The sequence below is a fragment of the Rhinolophus sinicus genome, chromosome 14 (genome assembly GCF_057876585.1).
Source record: "Rhinolophus sinicus isolate RSI-liver-muscle chromosome 14, RSI-T2T, whole genome shotgun sequence".
Lineage (NCBI taxonomy): Eukaryota > Metazoa > Chordata > Mammalia > Chiroptera > Rhinolophidae > Rhinolophus > Rhinolophus sinicus.
The window spans coordinates 65,061,156-65,083,302 of NC_142514.1; the positions used below are offsets into that span (position 1 = coordinate 65,061,156).

The 22,147-nt window shown below is 37.8% G+C and overlaps 2 protein-coding genes across 4 annotated transcripts in view; one reads left to right on the plus strand and one right to left on the minus strand.

Annotated features, from left to right (window-relative positions):
• Positions 1 to 11,811, minus strand: part of SELENOF (selenoprotein F) — a 33,930-nt gene extending 22,119 nt beyond the window's left edge. Inside the window, exons 1-2 of the mRNA XM_019751769.3 lie at positions 11,455 to 11,811; positions 2,950 to 3,117 (exon numbers count right to left, since the gene is read on the minus strand). Coding sequence (XP_019607328.1) covers positions 2,950 to 3,117; positions 11,455 to 11,529 — 243 coding nt within the window. The 5' untranslated portion in view covers positions 11,530 to 11,811. The remainder of the gene's footprint in view (positions 1 to 2,949; positions 3,118 to 11,454) is intronic.
• Positions 11,812 to 12,070: 259 nt separating this feature from the next.
• HS2ST1 (heparan sulfate 2-O-sulfotransferase 1) overlaps positions 12,071 to 22,147 on the plus strand; it is a 173,031-nt gene continuing 162,954 nt past the window's right edge. Inside the window, exon 1 of one of the 3 annotated variants that reach the window (XM_019751748.3) lies at positions 12,071 to 12,602. In XM_019751748.3, coding sequence (XP_019607307.1) covers positions 12,479 to 12,602 — 124 coding nt within the window. In that variant the 5' untranslated portion in view covers positions 12,071 to 12,478. The remainder of the gene's footprint in view (positions 12,603 to 22,147) is intronic. The other 2 variants (XM_019751747.3, XM_088791268.1) reach the window with 2 other exon arrangements.

The following is a 22,147-nucleotide window of genomic DNA, read 5'->3' on the forward strand; positions in this document are numbered from 1 at the left end:
TTAGTAATACTACCCATATAAAAATAGCACCAGGATTTAAATATTTTGTTTCTTAGTTTGTTTTTCCTTTAAGCTACAAATAAATATGCTCTTCACAATTAAGCCAACAACCTTCTTGATGTTTGTAAACTGTACTTAGGTACACAGCTATGAGCAAAACTAGTGGGAACAGTAGTAAAATAGTTTACCAAAAAAATCTCATCATAGCTAGTATTTGTGATGCTTAGTAGGTCCTTCATGATCAAAACGTGGGGAAAACAAGAGCAAATAAAAAGAATAAAGGAATATCTATTTGGAGAATGATAAAGGATTTCAAAGCCTGTTTAGCTTTTATTGTGAATTTGTTTTTTAAAGCAAATTTTATGTTTCTGGCTATTAAAGGCTAAATTCAGCCTGCTAAATAAGAAAGCATTCCTAAAAATGATTAGCCTCGTCCCTGACAGACCCCTAAAGCATACAACTAAGCAAGGACCAAAATGAGTGTTCTGATAACATTTCTTTATTATATATAAATTGCTAAAACATTCCTGTATATAAACTACAATTTTTTTTCTTCTAAAGAATTTATATTCATAATGATTTATACACACGGCCATGTTTAAGTATTTTTAATGTCTTTTATTTAAGGCACTAGCCTATATAGACTGCAGATTTTTACTTCTGTTAAACTAGGACTAAATTAAACTGTAATTTCAAAATTAAGCCTTTAGCCAGAGTTGAGTGAGATAGAAAAATACATTGTATATACTGTTGCTTCCTATGATCACGTAGCAGTAATCCAGATAGCAGTACCGGCATACTTCTATACTTGGATGTGGTCTGCATCTAAGGGGAGGCTTGTCCATCATGCCAGACTTTTCTATTTCCAGTACTATTTCTAAGTGTTTTTGTTGCTTTGGTTCCACCAGGCTTATTAAGGAAAACCATTCATTGATTTTGTGTAACAGTGTGCTAGTAAATGCTTAATGAGAAGTAAGTACATCTTAGAGATTAGGGGCTAGGAGTAAAGGAAAAAAAACAATGGATATAGCATAGAAGGTGCATTGGGATACAGGCTCCCCTGTACTTAGATAAAATAATTATTCCAGCTTGTAACTAGTTAGGCATATATTAACTGGCAGACTACTTACCTACCTAACCGTCATTGCTGAGCTGTAACTGCTGAAAGGTGTCAAGATACCAAACACAGCTCATTTAATAATGAAAATTGAACAGCAATATAATTATTTGAAAAGTGTATGATCCAAGTTACCATTAATACTATACCATCAAACTGATATATTATGAAGGATTACTGAGTAAGGGCAATAAGTAAAAATAGCTTTCATATATCCTTAGTTTACAGTTTAGGCACATTCGACTTCACTCAAAAGGTAGAACCCCTCAACTGGCCCTTAATTATAAGGGAAGGTGTGTGATAAAGACTGTTTATTATAAAACACCCCTTGTTATTTCATCCTTGAAATTTCGTGTCTTGGGAAGTAATAATTGTTGGTCAAGTAGTGCAGGTACAGACCAGAGAATACTAGTTTAAAGATGAGAGGATGACTCATACAGATTTCTTCAGCAATTTATCATATGTGAATATCTCATCAACAAACAAATAAACAAAAATAACCCCCCCAGAAACAAAGGGGAAGGGTCCTACTTAAAACTAGTAAAGTCTTATATCTTAAATCTATTTAAAATCAAGTTTTAAAAATTTAGATTTCATTATAGGCAGAAAAGATTAACTTTCATGTATGGAAATCTTTCAAACATTAAAGTATATTATTGGTATGTGTGAACAGAGAAAATGCAAAGCAGACGACTTGAAAGTCAATTTTGGGACACTGGGAATTTCAGGCTCACAACTGAGAAATCAAGTATTAAATTTTGGTTGAATACTAACATTTTCAAAGCTTGTCTGCTTGTTTTTCTTTTAGAACTGTAAAACTGTGCTCAGTGTTAAAAATAAACTTCTAGTACCCAATAATCAGAAGATACATTACTGTTTGAAAATTTTACAAACCATAACACATCAAATAGAATTCAGTATTTACAAGTGAAAGAATATTAAAAGGAAACATAACAAAGAGATGCTACCATTTATTTCTCAACCGAAATACAGAAATCTCACTAATTTAATTTTATTTGGATAATGTAAATGATTTTTTTCCAGCTACTTTATAATTTAAAGAAGTCTAAAGGCTTTAAAGATTTAAAGAAAAAAATTAAAAATTAAGCAAGTTTAAATTAATTTGAACAGTGGGTCAAAACATAGCAGATTTTATTGAACAGTTAGAGCTACTATGTTTCCCCAAAAATAAGACCTAACCAGAAAGTAAGCTCTGGCATGATTTTTCAGGATGACATCCCCTGAACATAAGCCCTAATGTGTCTTTTGGAGCAAAAGTTAATATAAGACCCGGTCTTATTTTCGGGGAAACACAGTATTTCACGTTGGCTTTTTCAGGTGTTAAAGGTCAGGTTAGGTGCCTGGAAATATTAGTAACAGGTGTGTAAATTAAAAGACCATATTCTTGGTTAACCAGATTAAAAGTTATAATTTATGTCTATAATTATGTACCAGGTAATAAGTGCTTTACTTTTATCCCAAATTTCATTACAAGACTGGGTTATTACAAATGATTAAAAATGAATTTTTCTTTGACTTTATGTGGCCATAATTTAGGAAGACTGAAGAGCTTTAGGATCCAAGCATGCTAGAATAATTCTGCTCACCCTCTGCAGAAACATGGTAAAACGGGATCCTGGTAGGTAACAGTCCTTTTCCTGCCTATTTGCTTTGACTGATCTAAGGGGCCATGCAAGAAATCAGTTTAGTTTCTAAAACTACAAAATGTAAAAGCTAGAGACTTCTTTTTATTTAAGCTGATTAAGCAATTTGCTATTTTATCTTATCTCAACTAAACCATCTAATGGAAGAGAGATACTAGAAAACAACACCTTTTTGGTTTCAAATTGTGCCTCTTCCTGACAGCATCCTCTACAGTCTGGATCCAGCTGCAGCAGGCTGAACTGTCCAAGAAGATCGCAGGAGTTGCAGAGCAAGTTGCTGGAGAAGCCTAACTCTCTGCAAGCCTCGGATGAAAACTCTGCTCCAAACACAGACACCTGAAAATAAAAGATGAGAAATAAAACATTATAAAGCTTCCAAAACAGGAGAAACCAGGGGTGTCAAAGTCTAACACACTGGAGATAAATTACTCTATAAGCTTATATGAATGAGTCTTTGGTTCTTCCCACCTCCCCCATACATTTTTTTCTTAAAACTGTATCATCTTTCAGTTTAGCTAGAATATGGATTAACAAAAAGAATATATTATTTCTTTAGATATGTATATTACATACATCTTTTATTGAACAAGTTTTTAAAAAAAGAATTTCCTTAGAAGAAAAACAAATTCCCGTTTCATTTTTAGAACTTAGCATCTATTTATATGGGTCTATGGAGTAACATTAACATCTAGGTCCCCACCACACCTTACAGACTTTATTCACATGGAGCAGGGGAAGGGTTTGGAAGGGGTTGGAATTGGGGAGAACAGGAGCACGTCAGAAATAAAACTTTGGGGTTTAGGTACTAGCTCCATCACTTACCTACAATATGTGTGATATTGGCCAAGATGACCTCCCTAAGTGTTAAGTTCCTCACTGATAAAGCAAGGAGCTATACTTCCTACATAAAATAGACTGCAGTAAAGATGAAATGAAATGACTTATGTAATCAATCAGAATGACTGGCAAAAACAGGCTTTCAAAAGTATCAGTCCTCTTTCCTCACCCGTTCCTCTCTCATGTCTCAGTGAACACGGTATACCTGCGTCTGTCTAGCTCAATCTCTCTACCTCTGCTTTGGGTTCTAGCTTTTGCACCTTCACAGGGACTTAATTTCAGGGATAAGGCAATGAATTCTTCAGTGTATTCAAGCCCTATGGTTCTAATTGATCTCCCAACATTCCATCACTTCTAAATTGTTACTCTAGTCTGTTTCTGATCCTATTACTTGACTAAACTTGCCCAAAACCACTAAATGCAAAGGCACTCAAAACTGTTCTGTTCCAGATGCTCCTTCCATAGGCTTGGTCTCCTTCTCCTTCCTCTTCTATGCATCTCTTAAATGTTGTTGCCCATTTCTATTTTTGGCTCTCTTTGCTTTAGGTACTTTCATAGACTATTGCATCTTTTCCATGGCTTCAAATATTGATTTACTGAAAACTCCCGTCTTTTTCTTGAATGTCATGCTTCCAAAGCCAGCCTACCTGATGTCTCATTTAGATGTTGCATAGGCATTGTAAATTCAAAATCTCCAACAGTGAAACTTACCTTTTCTCCTTAAATCTATTCCTCCCCAATGTACTCAGTATCTTAGTAAAATGATACCATATTCCCTGACCACCCTAGTTGCCCAGGTCAGTCATTCGAGACTTCACACTTTTTACCATTCCTACTTACAACAATTAACAAGTTTGATAATTCTGTCTCTTAAAGAGCTTTCAAATCTTTTCCTGCCTCAGTGGCTTAAATGGTCACTGATGGTCCTACTTCTCATTACTTATCCAAGCCCATTGTAATTTTCAGCTATAATGAATTCCTATTGTACCTGGAAGTATAAAATTCCTACTCAAACATAGATTTGTTCACATTTTTCCTACATATAAGCCTTTTTTCCCCCACTTTGTTAATGCCTACGTATTTCCAAGAATCTGATTAGTATCAGTTTTCCAGAAAGACTTTTCTGCGGGGGAAAAAAAAATCAGATCCCAATCTTTATCCATAGTACTTTCCTGAGAAATTGGTGCATAGCTATAAAATAATCCTCCTCATGACACTGTACTATCTAAATCTAGGATTGTCTGATTCCCCAACAATACTGTGAACTTTTCAGGGCAGCATTAGATTGTTTCTCTGTATTTCCAGCCCTGTGTGAGTTCTCACGCATGTTGAGCAAATGAATTGGTCAAAACTACAGCCTCAAGTAGTGAAATTGGTTTTACTGAAATTGGTTGATCTCCTAAACCAAGGGTTTGCAAACTTTATATAAAAAGGCCAGACAGTAATTATGTTAGCCTTTGGTGGCTATATGATTTCTGTTGCAACTACTCACCTCTGCTATTGCAGCACAAAAGTAATTGTAAACAATAAATGAATGGGTGTCTATGTTCTAATTAAACTTTATTTATAAAAACAGGGCTGGCTAGATTTGGCCTACCAACTGTAGTTTGTCCACCTTCTTCCAGACTAACCAGGCAGATTAAAACCCAATGGCATTTCCCAATGTAAAACAAACAAACAAACAAAAAAAACCTAAAAAACAAAAAACACAAAAAAACTTTAAATATTGCTGGCATACTCCTCCAAAATGCTGATCATCCCATTGGTCTTATTTTAGTCAACACTGTAATTTAATACATTATGCGTCTTTTACCTTATCTCAGTAATAATGTGGAGTGTATATAATCTTCAAAATAGATCAAGTATCCCAGTCTAGTGGGAGGGACCTAAGACGCTACTGTACTAGTACTTTGAGTAATTTCTTCACTAATAAAGTGATCTGCTTGATCTATTTCACAGAATAATTTCTACTTTCCAAAGATGGTCACACCGATACATACACATCATCCCACATATTCTTCTTACAATGTGACTGGCAGTCCTCCCCTGAGGAGTCAGAATCTATGTTCCCTCCCCTTGAATCTGGGCAGGGGCTTGTGACTGTTCTGACCAACAGAGTGTAAAGGAAGGGATATTATGTGATTTCTGAGGGTAGGTCATAAAAAAGGAAACAGCCTCTGCTTGGCTAGTGCTCGCACGTATTTTTATGTCTCTGTCTCTCTCAGAACACTCGACTTTGGAACTTAGCCACCATGTTATAAGGTGGCTTAGACTAGAGAGCCAACATGAAGAGACCCATGTAGAGAGCAACTGAGGCCCCCAGCTGACAATCAGCATCAACTACTAGACATGGAGTAAAGAGCCTTCACATTTTAGGCCCCAGTCTTTCAGCTGAGGTTGGAGATACCATGGATCACACAGGCCACCCCGCTGTGCCCTGTCTGAATTGCTAACCCACAGAATCTGAAAGCAAAATAAACAATTGTTTTACAGCACTAAATTTTAGGGTGATTTGTCTCACAGCCATGGTAACCCAAACCAGATAATAAAAGTGAAATCACTGTGAAACTGTGAACTGTGTAACAAATGTAAGAAATGGTTACCAAAGCATGTTTTTAAAACAAGAATCTCAAATGAATAATCGTGCGATTGTATTACTTGGTTTTATTCTGGCATTTATTGAGCACCTACTGACAGGTGGCATGAATATGCAAAACATGTATTTTGGAGTCTGATAACATCTTGATTCAAATACCAATATACAGAGCAACCTTACTCTTGAGTTTCTGAATAGGAAGCAATTACCACTTATCTCACAGAGTTTTGAGACTAAAGGAGAGAAAGGACAGAAAGCATCTAGTATCCTACCCAGAAGAGTAGGTACTTAATAAATGTTAGCATTATTCCCAGCTTCCACTATGAAAATACACTTAAAAAGTACAAAAAATTAATTATGTTTTAATCATTGTATTCGACATGGGATAGAGGATAAGCCATGGGAGCTACAGGTATCTTGAGTTTCATGAATGAACTATTTTTTTGTTTTACACTTTTATTTATTTAAGTCTGTTCTTCTAGGACCCATCAGCTCCAAATCAAGTAGTTGTTTCAATCTAGTTGTGGAGGGCACAGCTCACAGTGGCCCATGTGGGGATCGAACCGGCATCCTTGTTGTTAAGAGCACTGTTCTCTAACCAACTGAGACAACAGGCCGCCCCCTATTTTTTTTTTTTTTTTCCTAGTCTTTGTAACATTTGTTTGGCAGGCTCAAGGCTTTGAATCCGAGGACATCAGCATATATTTTTAAGCACTTCACAGATAAATACTAAATGCTAAATAATATAGAAGAGTTCAAAATTATAAATAATGCCATCTTATTACCAAAAAGTAACTGAACAGCATTTAAGTGTGCATAGTAAGGTCAAATATTAAATTTTAAAATAAGTAGCCACACTTGTAAGAAACACACAGATTCTAAGGACAGGGTGGGATAACCCTTATTGGGATAACCATTTAACAGTTTAACTTTCCCCAATACAAAGTAAGATGGACAAGCTAAGAGACTCCATTCCCTCCTGCATGCATTATTCACTGATTTATTTCTGTGGTGTTATTCAGCTCCTTGTAGATGAGGGTTGTTGGCAGGGAAAATGGATTAACTATATTGTTATATTATCTTTTCATATAGTATACATTTTATTATAATTATACATACATATGGTTATTTGTGTCTTAATTGGTCTTTATTCTCAGAAATCATAGGTTTCTCATGTAATTTTGCACAGATTTCAAATCTGAGACAAAAGCAAATAGATGGGTTTACAGATGAACCCCGTAAAAATGAATACAAGAAACACGACCATCACATCAAGCTCTTACAGAGTATCTTGCATGTATCTTGCTAGGAACTTCACATTATTATTTCATTTAATCTTAACTACTTTATGAAGATAGTATTATCATCCCCATTTTATACAGAAGTAAACTGAGGCATGGGATAGTTAATCTAATTCGTCTAAGACAACATAGCAATAGGTGGCAGCATCAAAATTCTAATTCTGGCCCGCCAGCAAAACGCTTAACCACTATTAATAACTACCATAATTCACAGAATCTGTGATTTTCCATTATTGTATGTACCATTAAGAATAGTAATAAAAACGTGGACAATTATAATTGTGCCACCCATTGAAATATGACTGATCCAGATGTTAACCTGTGAAGAAAAGGGTGGGGGAAGGTTGTGTCTCAGAGTCAATGATACACAGTATCATCTTCTGCTTTCAGCACTAAGCTTTTCTGAATGAAAATATCTATGTATGAGCTGAATGAAGAATTGAATACCACTTAGTTCTTGGGTGCTCTATAAAACAGCTCCCTTAGGCCATACTAAAATATTACTTTTCTAATGCTTAATCATACTCAGAATGTATTTTCAGATTAAATTACTTTATATCCTCCCAGTTGTCACCTCATTGGAATGCTGATAACTCTGCGTTGCTATTAACTTTAAATTAGAGCTATTCAAAAGCACAGCCAGTGATAAAAACTCAACTTGTGCAGTCTAAGCACTCAGAGGTGTACATTGAAGCAGGAGCTAAGTTCTCTACCCACACTAGTAGGAGCCAAGAAAGTCTCTTACTCTCTTTTTTATTCATCTGTCAGGTTCCAAAGATTTGTGTTATTGTTATTACTGCCAACTACTTATTCCACCTGGTATCCCCTTCCCCCAGGCTAACTGTGAAATGCAGTTTTTCTAGCTTCGAAGTGTTTTCCCAACAATCCTACACACACACACACGCCTCTTCATTTTCAAGGATTTTATTGCCTTCTTTTCTTAAAAACACTAATCATTACAGAAGAGACGGGAATAAACCTTGAGGAAGCTAAAACAGTCCAAGAAGGGTGAATTACTCAGGACTCCCTTCCTATTTTCAGAGTCATTTTGTATTTGTAGGAGTGAGTGGGGTTCATTATCTCTACACTCACTGCTCTACAAACTTCAGATATGTTGATGACTTTAATAGCAAGGAACTGACACAAATGAACTAGCAGGCTAGTCACACCTCAGAGGGATGTAAATGAACAAATACATGTAAGGCACAATATAAAATATGAAAGAAAAATGGTCCTTGTATTGCCTTTGGCTATATTCTAATTGGCATGGGAGCAGGGAGAGTGCAGGGATACACATACATACACAGACTTATGGTGCGGTTAAGATCGGAGATTTGTGTAATACAGCATAAAGTATGATGATAGAATATGCAAAGGAGAGTGCTGTATATTTGATTTTGTAAATCTGTAAATGGGATGTTGAGTCCTGTATTTTATCCAAATACCTTACTTTAGGCCTGGTAAGGGAGAATATGGTATGTGAGATATACTAAAGGAATTCCCAATTCTCCACCTCTACATTTTTGCTCTCCCAGCAGGGGTCAACACTGGGAATTGAGCCTGGATAGACAAACAAGTATCAGGTCAAAAAGGCCTTATTAAGGAACGTGGAGGACAGACTTCACTTTAAAAGCAACAGAGAACCACTGAAGAGTTTTAATAATGACTGACTTAAGTTTTAGAAAGATGACTTTGGAAGCATTGTAGAGACTGGATTAAAAAGGGAAAAAAGGAGATGGAGAGACCAGTTAAGGAAGCTGGTAATTCTAGGCAGGCAAAGATGGTGGCTTGAATGTGGGTACTACCTAAGTGGAGACAGGATTAAATGGACTGGCGTGGAGATTTTTAAGGGTTCGATGACTAATTGGATTCAGAGTGTGAGAGACAAAGAGAAGAATTTAAAATGAGTAATTTCTGGCTTAGGCAATTGGGAAGCTGACAAAGCCAACCATGTAGACTCTGATAATTCAAAGGGTGAACCAGGAGGCTGTTATTTCTAAGGAGGGAGACCTCGTTGGTGGCCTGAAGAGTGATTAACAAGAACTAGATGGATTTGAGAAAAATTTGGTAAGTAAAATCAATCGGACTTGGTAATTGCCTGGATGTGAAGTATGCATGGAAAGGAAGGAGTCAAAGATAACACTCAAGTTTCTGGCTTAAATTCTGTGCATGGTCACTGTGGTAGCTTGTTTAATGGCCATAAACTCCTTTATCCTGGTATCTTCACTTCTTTGCAATGTAACTATGTCACTCCTCCCATGCAGAGATGGAGTCTATTTCCCCACCTTTGAAATCTACACCGGTCTGGTAATTTGCTGTGACAAATACAGTGAGGTGTAAGCGATATATGTGATTTCTAAGGCTTAGGCTTTAGAAGGCACTGCAGCTTTTGCTTTTCAGGAGTGCTGCTCTGAGACTACCACGCAAAAAAGTTGGTTTGGCCTATTGCAGGATGAGAGGCCACATAAAGGAGAACCAAGTTGCCCAGCTGACAGTCAGCATCAACTAAAAATGAAGCCATCTTGGGCCTTTCAGTCCAGCTGACCTATTAGCTCTAGACAGCTACATAAATGAGGCCAGCGGAAATCAAGAGGAACTGCTCAGCAGACTCACAGAATTAGGAGATATCATCATTGTAAGCCATTCAGTTTTGGGGTGGTTATACAGCCATAGAACAAAGAAACAGGGAAACCAGGAGAAGGCAACTTGAAATGTCATTCCTTTTTATCTCTGTATAGTGATGAACTCCAATTACCTAACATTTGCAAAAAAAAAAACACACAAAAAAATACCTTCAGTAGCAAGTTTAGAGAGGGGTCTTCCAGTAATTTCTAGGGTATGAACTACCTGATTAATGGAGCACAGTAATGCTAACTAGAGAGCAATCCACCTCTTAGTTATGGTTGCACAAGCAGGCAGGATATTCAAACTCGTTGATGAAAGAAAAGCAGGGGTGTTTACAGAAGTCTTTGTATTAGCCCTAACTCCCCCAAACCTTGCATAAATCAATTAAACCTGGTCTCCTAGGAGAAAACTTTTCAGCAGCCTCCGTAAAGAGAATACCTGAAGAATTAAGCTGATTAAAAAAAAAAAGTATAAAAGATCCCAGCACAATGCCTATTTAAAAAGTTTTATTATTCACATAGCAAAACATGGGTTGCAAATTTCTTGGGAGGCTTTAATATTAAATTGTTCGTGAGTGAATAGGAAAATGAGTCAAAATTAGTGTTTCCCCTTTGAAAGATGAAGAACACATCTACTCTGTTATTGGAGAAAAACGAAATAAAATAAAAAAAACCACCCGATTTTAAACGCGATGACGACTATCGTTTTAGAAAATCAATTTCAAAAATAAGTTATGCTTTGGTACAGAATAGTCCGTCATTGCAACAACGTTGTTTAAAACCACAAACAACACTGAAGTGCACCCAGCGCTATGTGAATGACAGAGAACGGACGTAAAAGGCTAACGGAATTAGAGAGACTAATAATAATCGAGAGGAAGAAGTAAATAGGAAGTGTACCCTGGACCAAAGACTTGAGGGCTTTCCTTTAAGATCTGTGAACCTTGTTATAACGAACGGTTTTTTTCTGCCCAATGAAAAACAGTTTTCATTCCTTTTCGAAATGTATTCCCTTTTCCCCCCCACCGTGTGATATGCAGTTGTTTTTAGCTTGAGCTCTGCAAGAGAAGATAAGTACTCAAGATAGTCTGAAGCCAGGAAAAAAAAAAAAAAACCGTAGAAACCCCGGGCAGGGAAGGATAAGCATCAAACGAGGAAATAAGCCACGTCGCATTCCGGCCGCAGCAGAGGCTAAGGAAGCCCAGTCCTTCCACCCTTTTCCAGTGTGGCTCCCAAAGGAACAGAACGTTCCGTCTTCCTCGGAGCAGTCCCTCCCTCTCGCTCTGGGGTTGCCGTGGAGGTGATCTCCACTCACCGCGTGAAGCACTGACGCCAACAGCAACCGCAGCCCAAACGCCGGCCCAAGCCATTCACCCGGCCCAGCCGCCATCGCTACCGTTTTCCGTTGGTGTCTCTCCGCCCAGAGGACCCCTCAACTCGGGGAGTCCACTCCAGAGCCTGATCTAAAAGGCGAAAGGCCGGTTGCCACCAAATCTCTTAGTCTGCAGAGATAGATTACACAAGGGCATACGGAAGTTTAAAGGTGATCAAACGTCTTTACATTCGATATAAATATAAAGTCGTGGGTCCTTTCGATAACCCATGTCAGGCACTTTCCTAAACTCCCCAAATCTGTGCCTCTTGGGCTCCTTCCTTTCCTACACGACGTTTCGTCAAGCCGCCAAGAGGCTCCGCCTTCGTCAGTGTCGGCCTGCCTCCTTGTCAAGTTTATCCAATCGAATGCCTCTTTGGTTGACACCTATGGCAAAGGAAACCAACCGTACCGCGAACCAAGCGAAGCGCCGGGATTCCTCGCTCCAATAAGCACAACTGAACGGGAGCAGAGGGTGGAGCCTCTGGTTGCCGAGCAGCGTACGTGGATGCGTGCGCGTGGTAGCGGAGGGGGATGGGCAGGGGGCGGGGCCGGGGGCGGCGCAGCCGCAGCCGCATCGCTGGTGGAGGAGCGCGCGGCCGCGAGCAAAGGAGGGAGGGAAGGAAGGAAGGGAGCGAGGCAGGCAGGCAGGAACGGGGGTCGGTGACTGAGGCAGTAGAGGGAGGCGAGAGCCCGGCAGCCGCTTCGCGCAGTGTTTGCTGCGCGGGCTTTTGGAGGGGGCGGCCGTTGAGTCGGCCGAGGAGACGCGGGCACCGGCGGCGTTGGTGCTGGTGCCTGGGGGCGGGGGACTGGGGAGGCAAGAAGGGGGGTCGCTGCGGTGGTTCTCCCGCTGTCGCGCTCTCCTTGCCTTTCTACCGCTCGGTGGGCTCCTGCCGGCGTCTCCCTCGCCTCTGGGGCCCCGATCCCCGCCCCCCGCGGTATGTCTTGATCCCGAGCAGCGTGTTTCATGGGGCTCCTCAGGATTATGATGCCGCCCAAGTTGCAGCTGCTGGCGGTGGTGGCCTTCGCGGTGGCAATGCTCTTCTTGGAGAACCAAATCCAGAAACTGGAGGAGTCCCGATCGAAGCTAGGTGAGGAGCAGAGCCACTCCGGGCTGAGTGAGTGGTGTGGAAGGGGCCGGGCCGGGGAGGTGTTGCTCCCCGAGCAAGTGGGCGTTCGTCGAACATGAGGTCTTGCGCGGGGCAGGAGGCTGAAAGCGGCTGCAAAGAGAGCTGGGGCTGGGGACATCGAGAGCTGAAGCTCCGAGAAGGGGGAATTAAGCTTGAGTGGCGTGCTGGGCTCGCGAGGTCACAGGGCAGATGTTGCAAGGTTGGGCTCGGAGCCGAAGGGGTACCCCAAAGTAGGCATTGCACAGGGAGAGAGCAAGGGAAGACCGAACTCGGTGGGGAGCGGGTACCGCTGGAGGAGACAAACGCCCAGCCTGTGTGTTCTCTTAGTCGCCGTCCAAAAAGCCCGGCAATGTCAGGCGACGCGTATTCTAATTTGAGAAGTGGGCACCTGGATACGGGATCTTTTGGGAATGGGGAGGTTCACTGAGGGATAGATGCGCAGAAATGGAGGGAGTTGCTAGGAATGATGGTGAGCGAAAGAAATACGCTGTAGTGAGTTGCACTCTTGTGCTGGGGGCAGCAAGGGACCACACAACTGACGGGAGAAAATAGGCTGCCCAGGTAGGACAGGAAAGCAAACCCAACGCTTCAACGAGGTACTGAAACGAGGCATCCAGGCGTGTAAATTGTTTTTTAGTGGCGCTAACCTGATTAATATTTCGGGTTAAGATAAGGATATACCATATATGTGCATTGCTTCGCGGCAGTGTTGGTGAATTTAGAAGAGGTGGGAACACTGAAGGGGAATTATTGAGATTAGAGTTTATGAAAGGAAAAGTAAGATTATGCAAAAAGTTAACCATATGGTTTAGTACCTTAAGGAGTTAACAGTGCTTACTTGAATGGGAGAAGAAGTCTGAATACAAAAAGTTGGATAGTGAAGTTATGAAAGACCAGAAAAATGCACAGGTTAATAGGTACTTTCATATTAGTGGAAAACTTGGGCATTTGGGAGGAGCTTGGGATGGGGAGGGAGTGGTAAAAGAATGTCAGCGATACATTTTGATTTAAAAATGTACAAGACACTTAAAAATCAGCTCGAGAGGCTGTAATTTTAATATGGAAAATTAATATGAAGTATTTTTATGCGTACACTTTCACCTCAGCATCATTTTAAATACTTTTTGAGAAGCAAGCAATAAAATACCAGCGGCAGTATAATTTAGACTAAGAATAACTAGATGCTGCTGTGGGTGATGATTAGTATTTAGGGAAAATGTATCAGAAAATAATTGTAATATTACAAGTAGTAGATGATTATTTGCAGTTTTGGTAGACAAAAGCTTTGGAGACATTTTACAAAGATGTGTGTGTATCAGAGAGCATCAATCAGATCTAACTGAAGTTCAACTAAAGTCGAAGAGGATCTAAGGATAATTCCAGTCCTCAACTCTAGGGTAAAACTTACCCTGTACAGTTTTGAAGAGATATCAAATTTATATACTGTGATTTTATTAATATATATCTTATATGATGGAAAAATAGTGACTCTAAATGTTGAAGGTTGGCCAATATGCTTTTTCTTTTTGTTTGGATCCATTTAGCAGCATTCAGGGTCATATTCTAGCCTCATTAATGATCCATCTTTACAGAAAAAAAAAAGACTCCTCTTAGAGACATTTGAAAGTTATGTTAAAATTTGTACTTATTCTTTGTTGTATTACCATATGGATTTCTTAGATACATTACAGTGGGTTAGGGTAACCTCAGTTTTTTATTTTCTTTCGTGCCTAACATTTTTTTTCATAATACTTGAATGTGGTTTCCACAGGCACAACCTGAATGATTTAAAAAAAAAAGAGTTATCTGAGAATGTAGAAAGCCACAGGTAGAAAACAATGTTTTGGGTTTTTTTGGTGATTTTTAAAAAATAAACCTTTAAATTCTACCAGAAATAGTAAATGTAGATCAAAGTAAATAATTCTCAAAAATGAGCCAAGAAAAGGAGCTTCAAATACAAAGCACTTGAAGGAATTAATAATTCTCTGGAGATGCAGAAACATGGCAAATTATAACTTTTTATCAGCAATATTTTGATTAAAAAAAAGTCATATAAAAGGCAGTACTAAAATAAATGCTGCCAGTTAGTAATATTCCTTAGGAAACGAAGGCAGAAGGAAGTTTGACAGCCAGTCTCAGTACTAGGCACTTTCATATGTGATAATTCTTATTTGATCTTCCAAGAACACCATAGAAAGCCATTTTTACAGATGCAGGAACAGGCTTGAAGATTCTATAACTTGACCACATAGCTAATAAGTGTCAAAACCAGTGTTGGAACCCAGGTATGTCTGATTTCAAGGCAAGTGTTCCTTTAAATATACCAGGCTGCTTGGGACTTTATGTTAACATTACGCTAAGATTTGGCACTTTGAATAGAATTTTTAAACTGTAATGCCAATGTTTAACAGCATTTATTGCTAAGAATGAATATCATTCTGAGAAAATCCAATTTCTGACACAAAGGAATTGGTTTAGTGTAATGTCTGGCCCTTGTTTATATCTGTATAATGAACATAATTATATTACCCAATGAAGCGACTGAAATAGATAGCTTATTTCTGCTACAGGAAAAAAAGTCCGTGGTTGTTTTCTGTAAGTGTAAAATCACAATATTAAAAAGCATTTTTTATTTTGGCATTAGAAAAACTATTAAACATTTTTGCTCTTAAAAATAGTTTTTACTGTTTATCTTCTTTTTGTAGAAGGTTCCAAAGGATTGTATTGTTTGATAATGCCTTACACACCTTGATTTGAGAGTATTGATGGTGAGATCTCTAATAGAGGAATAGATGTGTTCAAAACTTAGGTGACCAGGTGACCACTTGGGAAATTAAGTATATATACACAAGAATTCCTAAAAAAAACCCCCCCAATATCACAGTTGTTTTTTTTTAAATGAATATGGGATCATAGTATACATGTTACTCTGTATTTTCCTTTGTCATATAGTACCATAGACATCTTTCCAAGTCAATACATACACATTTGACTTATTCTAATAGCTGTGTGATACTGCATAGTATGCGTGTATCATAAATTATTAAGCCATTTGTGTCGATGGTGGACATTCAGTCCACCCCCGCCCCCACACCTTTTTCCTTCTTTTTTTTTTCCTTTCCATTCTTGGTATTATAAAAAAATGTTACAAGAAACATCCTTATATGCCCACTTAACTCCTTATGTGTTGGTATCATTTTCACTATGATAAATTCTATCTGTGGGATTGCTGGAACAAAGGATATATGTATTTTATACTTTAATAGATTTAAAAATCTGTTACTTTCCAAAAAAAATTATTTTCCAAAAGGTTACTGTAATCTACGCTGCCAGCTCACAAACACTGAATGCTGTAAGCTTTTAATTTTTGCCAGTCTAAAGCTGTGAAATGATATATTGTTGCATTAATTTACATTTCCTCAACTTCTAATTAGGTTGAACATCATTTACTTGTTAGTTCAGTTTTATTTGTCTATTGGATAGTTTATCCTACCAATTTTTAGTTTTTTTAAATATTAGAATTAGTAATCTTTTATCTGTCATGTGTTTTACATCTGTTTTTCTCCAAGTCTGTCATTTGCCCTTTGACTTAATGGTGTATTTTTTCCATTGGTCTCTCACTGCCCAGAGGACCCCTCAACTAAGGGAGACCACTCCAGGGCCTGATCTAAAAGGCTAAAGCCTTATACAGAAGTTATAAAATTTATAGTCAAGTCTATCAATATAGGCAAGTAGGTTTCTTACGTTGTTTAAGAAGACTTCTCCCAACCGAGATTATGTACATTTTCTATATTTTGTTATAGTATTTTATAATTTTTGTTTTTTTTTACATTTAACTCTTTAAAGCATTCATGTTTATAGAGATTTATTATAGTTTCTCTGTGAATAGCCATTTAGGTAAATATTATGTTAATGAAGCATCCATTTTTTTCATTGTATGTTATAATTCTTCTTTTATTCATATATAGTTTTCATATGTTCTTGGATCGATTTTGGACTCCATTCTTTTCAGTTAATCAGAGATTCTTTAAACCTCAGAGACCCATAGATAGGCTTCAAGGCATCTATGAGTTCCCTGAAATTATATGCATAGCTTTCATCTGATTTGCAAAGGAGTGTGAGATTAATGGTAAGAATCACTGATTTGTAGTAGATGGTTCATGTTTAATGGAGTGTGTTTTTGTTTGTTTGCTTTTAGTATTAACATATTACAACATACGGTTTATGAGTTACATTTAGGATACAAGGACATTAGTTATGAAAAATTTCTTTGGGTGTTACATTGAAAATACTTCATTTTATTAAAATGTATACTTAATTTTCCTAATGAGATGGAAGATGACATGGAGTCAAAATGAAAACTGTTACTTAGCTTACTAGTTAGCTGTTTACTTAGAGCTGTGCATGTCAGAATTTGTTACTTTTTTTATAAAGTAGTTCTTTCTAAGTCTCAAGAGCACACCTCTTGCTAATGCTGACTGTTGGAATAGTGCAATGAAACTTTTGTTACATAAATGTTAGAATTATGTGCTTGATAATTTTATTTTCTATAGGGCCTATGAATTTAAAATAATATTTGTTGTTCGTATGCCTAAAACACCACTACATAAGCTTATAAATGCTTTAGGACATAATCTTTTAAATAAGGACAGTAATTCAGAATGGATTATGTACCCATTTTCATTAGTGAAAATTATGTTCCTCGGCAGCTTCTTAACCCTGCTAAATTAATGAACTAACTCTAGGGCCAAAGTTGAGACAGCTGTTTGGAATTTGGTAGTTTTTACAAGTGCCTGAAACCATACAACAATACCATTGAAATATTCCCAAGAATGACAGATTTCTCTACTTCTGAAATTGTTTGAAAACCTCACAGTAGTGACTGTTTAGAAGACTTTGAGTAATGGGAATGCCGTTATTCTAGAATTGCTCATTGGTGCCTCACTTATGAGTCCTATGTAGCTAGAATATCTACTGCCATGGAGTGGTTACTGGAAACAGTTAAGGTCAATTAAAGTAATCCCAGGATGTCTCTCTTCCATTTTGTTGAGCCTTCTAATAGCTTTTTGACAATTACTGAAGTGGAAATAGTAATGAATATTCAAGCACTGTTCTCTAGAAAGACCACTTTTGAGGGATACCCTTATAGATGGACTTTATAATCACAGTTCACTATAGCCTAATTATTTACAAGTATATGTATTCATGTAACTTGTAAGTGTATTTATGTACTTTGTAACTGTATTTATGTACTCTGTTAACTATAGAATTAAATGCTTATTGGGCACTTGTGCATCTAATCCTGTTACCTCAACTACTTAAAGACATGGTTCCAGAAATTTTCCCTCATTCTCCTATAATCATAATTTCCTCCCTTTCTCTGGATTATTTCATTAGCATATTGACATGTTATTTTCCCAACAACAACAACAACAAAAAAATAAAACAAAACTTTCTTCACCAATGAGCAATTTTTTTTAAATTAAAGTTTATTGGGGTGACAATGGTTAGTAAAGTTACATAGGTTTCAAGTGTACAATTCTGTATTACATCATCTATATATCACATTGTATGTTCACCACCCAGAGTCAGTTCTCCTTGTATCACCATATATTTGATCCCATTTACCTTCATTTACTACCCTCTCCCCCCTTACCCTCTGGTAACCACTAAACTATTGTCTGTGAGTTTTTGTTTCTTTGTTTGCCTTGTTCCTTTGTTGCTTTCAGTTTTATATCCCATACATCAGTTAAATCATATGGTTCTCGACTTTTTCTGTTTGACTTATTTCGCTTAGGATAATCTCAAGATCCCTCCATATTGTCGCAAATGGCACTATTTTATCTTTTCTTACGGCAGAATAGTATTCCATTGTGTACGTATACCACAACTTCTTTATCCATTCATCTATCGAAGGACGCTTTGGTTGTTTACATGTCTTGGCCACCGTAAATAAAGCTGCAGTGAACATTGGAGCACATATACCTTTATGGATAAATGTTTTCAGGTTTTTTGGGTAGATACGCAGGAGAGGGATTGCTGGGTCAAAATATCATCAGATTTGTATGGAACCACAAAAGACCCCGAATAGCCAAAGCAATCCTAAGAAAATGCTGGAGGTATCACAGTCCCTGACTTCAGCTTGTACTACAGAACAACAATAATCAAAACAGCATGGTATTGGCAGAAAAACACACACACAGACCAATGGAATAGAATTGAAAACCCAGAAACAAACCCACGTAAATATGGACAGAAAATTTTCAACAAAGAAGCCAAAAACATACAATGGAGAAAAGACAGCCTCTTCAGTAAATGGTGCTGGGAGAATTGGAAAGCCACATGCAAAAGAATGAAAGTGGACTGCTGTCTGTCACCATGTACCAATATTAACTTAAAATGGATCATAAACCTAAACATAAAACCTGAAACAATAACCTGCATAGAAAAAAACAGGTGCTAAACTTATGGATCTTGGGTTTAAAGAGGGTTTTATGAATTTGACCTCAAAGGCAGGGGAAGTGAAAACTGAAATGAATGAATGGGACTATATCAAACTAAAAAGCTTCTGCCAGCAAAAGAAACCATCAACAAAATAAAGAGGCAACGAACTGAATGGGAGAAGATTTTTGCTAACAACACCTCCAGTAAGGGGCTAATATCCAAAATATATGAGGAACTCATACAACTCAACCACAAAAAACAAACCATCCAATTAAAAAACGGCCAGAGGACCTGAAGAGACATTTCTCCAAAGAGGAGAAATGTTGAACATTTTTGTATTGTATTGGCCATACGAATGACCAATAGACGTATGAAAAAATGTTCAACATCGCTAGTCATCAGAGAAATGCAAATAAAAACCACAAGGAGATACCACCGCACCCCAGTTAGAATGGCTATCATCAACAAGACAAATAGTAACAAGTGTTGGAGAGGCTGTGGAGATAAAGGAACCCTCATACACTGTTGGTGGGAATGCAGACTGGTGCAGCCGTTATGGAAGGCAGTGTGGAGGTTCTTCAAAATATTAAGAATAGAATTACCAATGAGCAATTTTTAGTCTTTGTCTTACTGGACCTATCAGAATTTGACACAGTTGATCACTTCTTTTTTGATTGACTTTACTTGGCTTCCAAGATGCTGTACTCTTCGGTTTCTTCCCACCTCACTGGTCCCATCTCTGTCTCCTGTGTTAGATTCTCCTTTTTCTCCTCAACCTCTTAATGTCAGAATATCCCAGGGATCAGTTCTTGGAACTCATTTCTATTTACTCTCCTTTAGTTGGTGATTTATATGTGGACAACTTCCAAACACCGTGTTTCCCCGAAAATAAGACCTAGCCGGACAATCAGTTCTACTGCGTCTTTTGGAGCAAAAATTAATATAAGACCCGGTCTTATTTTACTATAATATAAGACCTATTCTTTATAATATAATGTAATATAATATAATGGAATGTAATATAATATAATATATAATATAATACCGGGTCTTATATTAGGTTTTGCTCCAAAAGATTCATTAGAGCGGATTGTCTGGCTAGGTCTTATTTTCGGGGAAACACGGTATGTATTTCTAATTCAGACGTATATCCTAACCATTAGATTGATGTAAGTTGGCTGCCCGCTTGAAATTTTCTTTGAGTAATTGATAGACTTCTCAAACTCAGTGTTCAAAATTGATCTTCTGATATCTCTGTCCACTGCTTCACCCCATCTAACCCATTTTATCTCTGACTTTCCATGTCTCAGTTGGTTGGCAGCTCCATCTTTCCAATTTCTAAGGGTTTGCTTGACTTTTCTTTTTCTCACAGTCTTCATCTAATCTGTCAGAAAAATCTTGTTAGTTTTACCTTCAGAATATTTCTAGAATATGACTACTCCTCAATACTTGCACTACTATCACCCTAATTCAAGATACCATCTCTTCCCTAGATTACTGTCATCTCTTAACTAGTCTGTCTCCTTCCACATTTGCCTCCTTACAAACTATTCTTAACATAACAGAGCAATCCTTTTAAAATGTAAATCAAATCATATCACTCCTCTGCATAAAACTCTTTAGAAGCTTCCTGTATTAGAATAATGCTAGTTGCTTTTAAAACAAAGTCCACAATTTATTGGCTAAACACAGTAAATAACTTTAATTCTCATTCATGTATTAGGTTATCATTTTGATAGATGACATTCCTCTACATGGGTGATTCAGGGTCTTGGATACCTTCTGTCATGTACTTCTCCACCCCCTCAGACTTCAGAATTCTCTGCTGTCAGCCTAGGGAAGAGACAAGACAAAGATGAGGAGGTCCCCCATTCTAAATTTCTTTGGCCTCTTTTACCTAGATTTTATTGATGAGGAGTAGTCACCATCTATATACAAGGAGGGAGCCTGGGAAATGGGGTTTTTAGCTTGCAGTCACCAGTTACACCTGCCTACTATGGAAAGGGGAGCATACATTTGAATTTTTTGAATCCTAAAATTTATTTAGGTTTGTTTTATGATTCAGAATATAAACTGTTTTGGTAAATGTTCTGTGTGAGAGTGAAAAATGTATATTCAGTTTTTGGGTGGAGTATGCTGTAAATGTCAGGTAGGTCAAGTTGGTTGGTAAAGTTCTTGTCTTCTATATCCTTGATTTTCTTTCTGCCTACTTGTTCCGTCAATTATAGAAAGAGTGGTTTTCAATTTTCTGTGATAATTGTAGATTTATCTATTTCTCCTTGAAGTTCTGTTACTTTTTGCTTCATGTATTTTGAAGTACTGTGATTAGGTGCATGACTGTTTAGGAATGTCATGTCTTCTTGATTAATTCACCCATTTTTTATTATGAAATGACCTTCTTTGTCCTTGCTAATAGTCTTTTCTCTGAAACCTACTTGGTCGGATATTAATATAGCCACTCCAGTTTTCTTTTGACTAACATCAGCATGGAGTATCTTCCCAGTTTTTGGTGTCTTTTTATTTAAAGTAGATTTCTTGTAGGCAGCATGTAGTTGCGGCTTCCATCCAACTTCAGAATCTCCCTTGAAATGGGGGTATTTAGAACATTTACTTGTAATGTAATTATTGATATGTTTGGGTTTATACGAGGTCAGACAATTAAGTTTGCAAACTCATCCTAGAAAAAGTGCTACATACCTCATTGCTGAATATCACTATGGTTACCTGCGAAGTACTCCCCTTGGGAAGCTATGCACCAATGCCAGCGCCTAGTCCACCCTTCAAAGCAATTTTGGAACTCTTTTTCTGGAATGGCCATCAGAGCTGTCGTCGTATTACCCTTGATGTCCTGAATGTCATCAAAATATCTTCCTTTCAATATGCCTTTATCTTTGGGTAAAGAAAGAAGTCATTGGGGGCCAGATCAGGTGAGTAGTTCTTTGTTTACTGGCTAAAAATACAGTTCTTTGTTTACTGGCTAAAAATACAGTTCTTTGTTTACTGGCTAAAAACTCCATCACAGACAGTGCTGTATGAGCTGGTGCATTGTCATGATGCAAGAG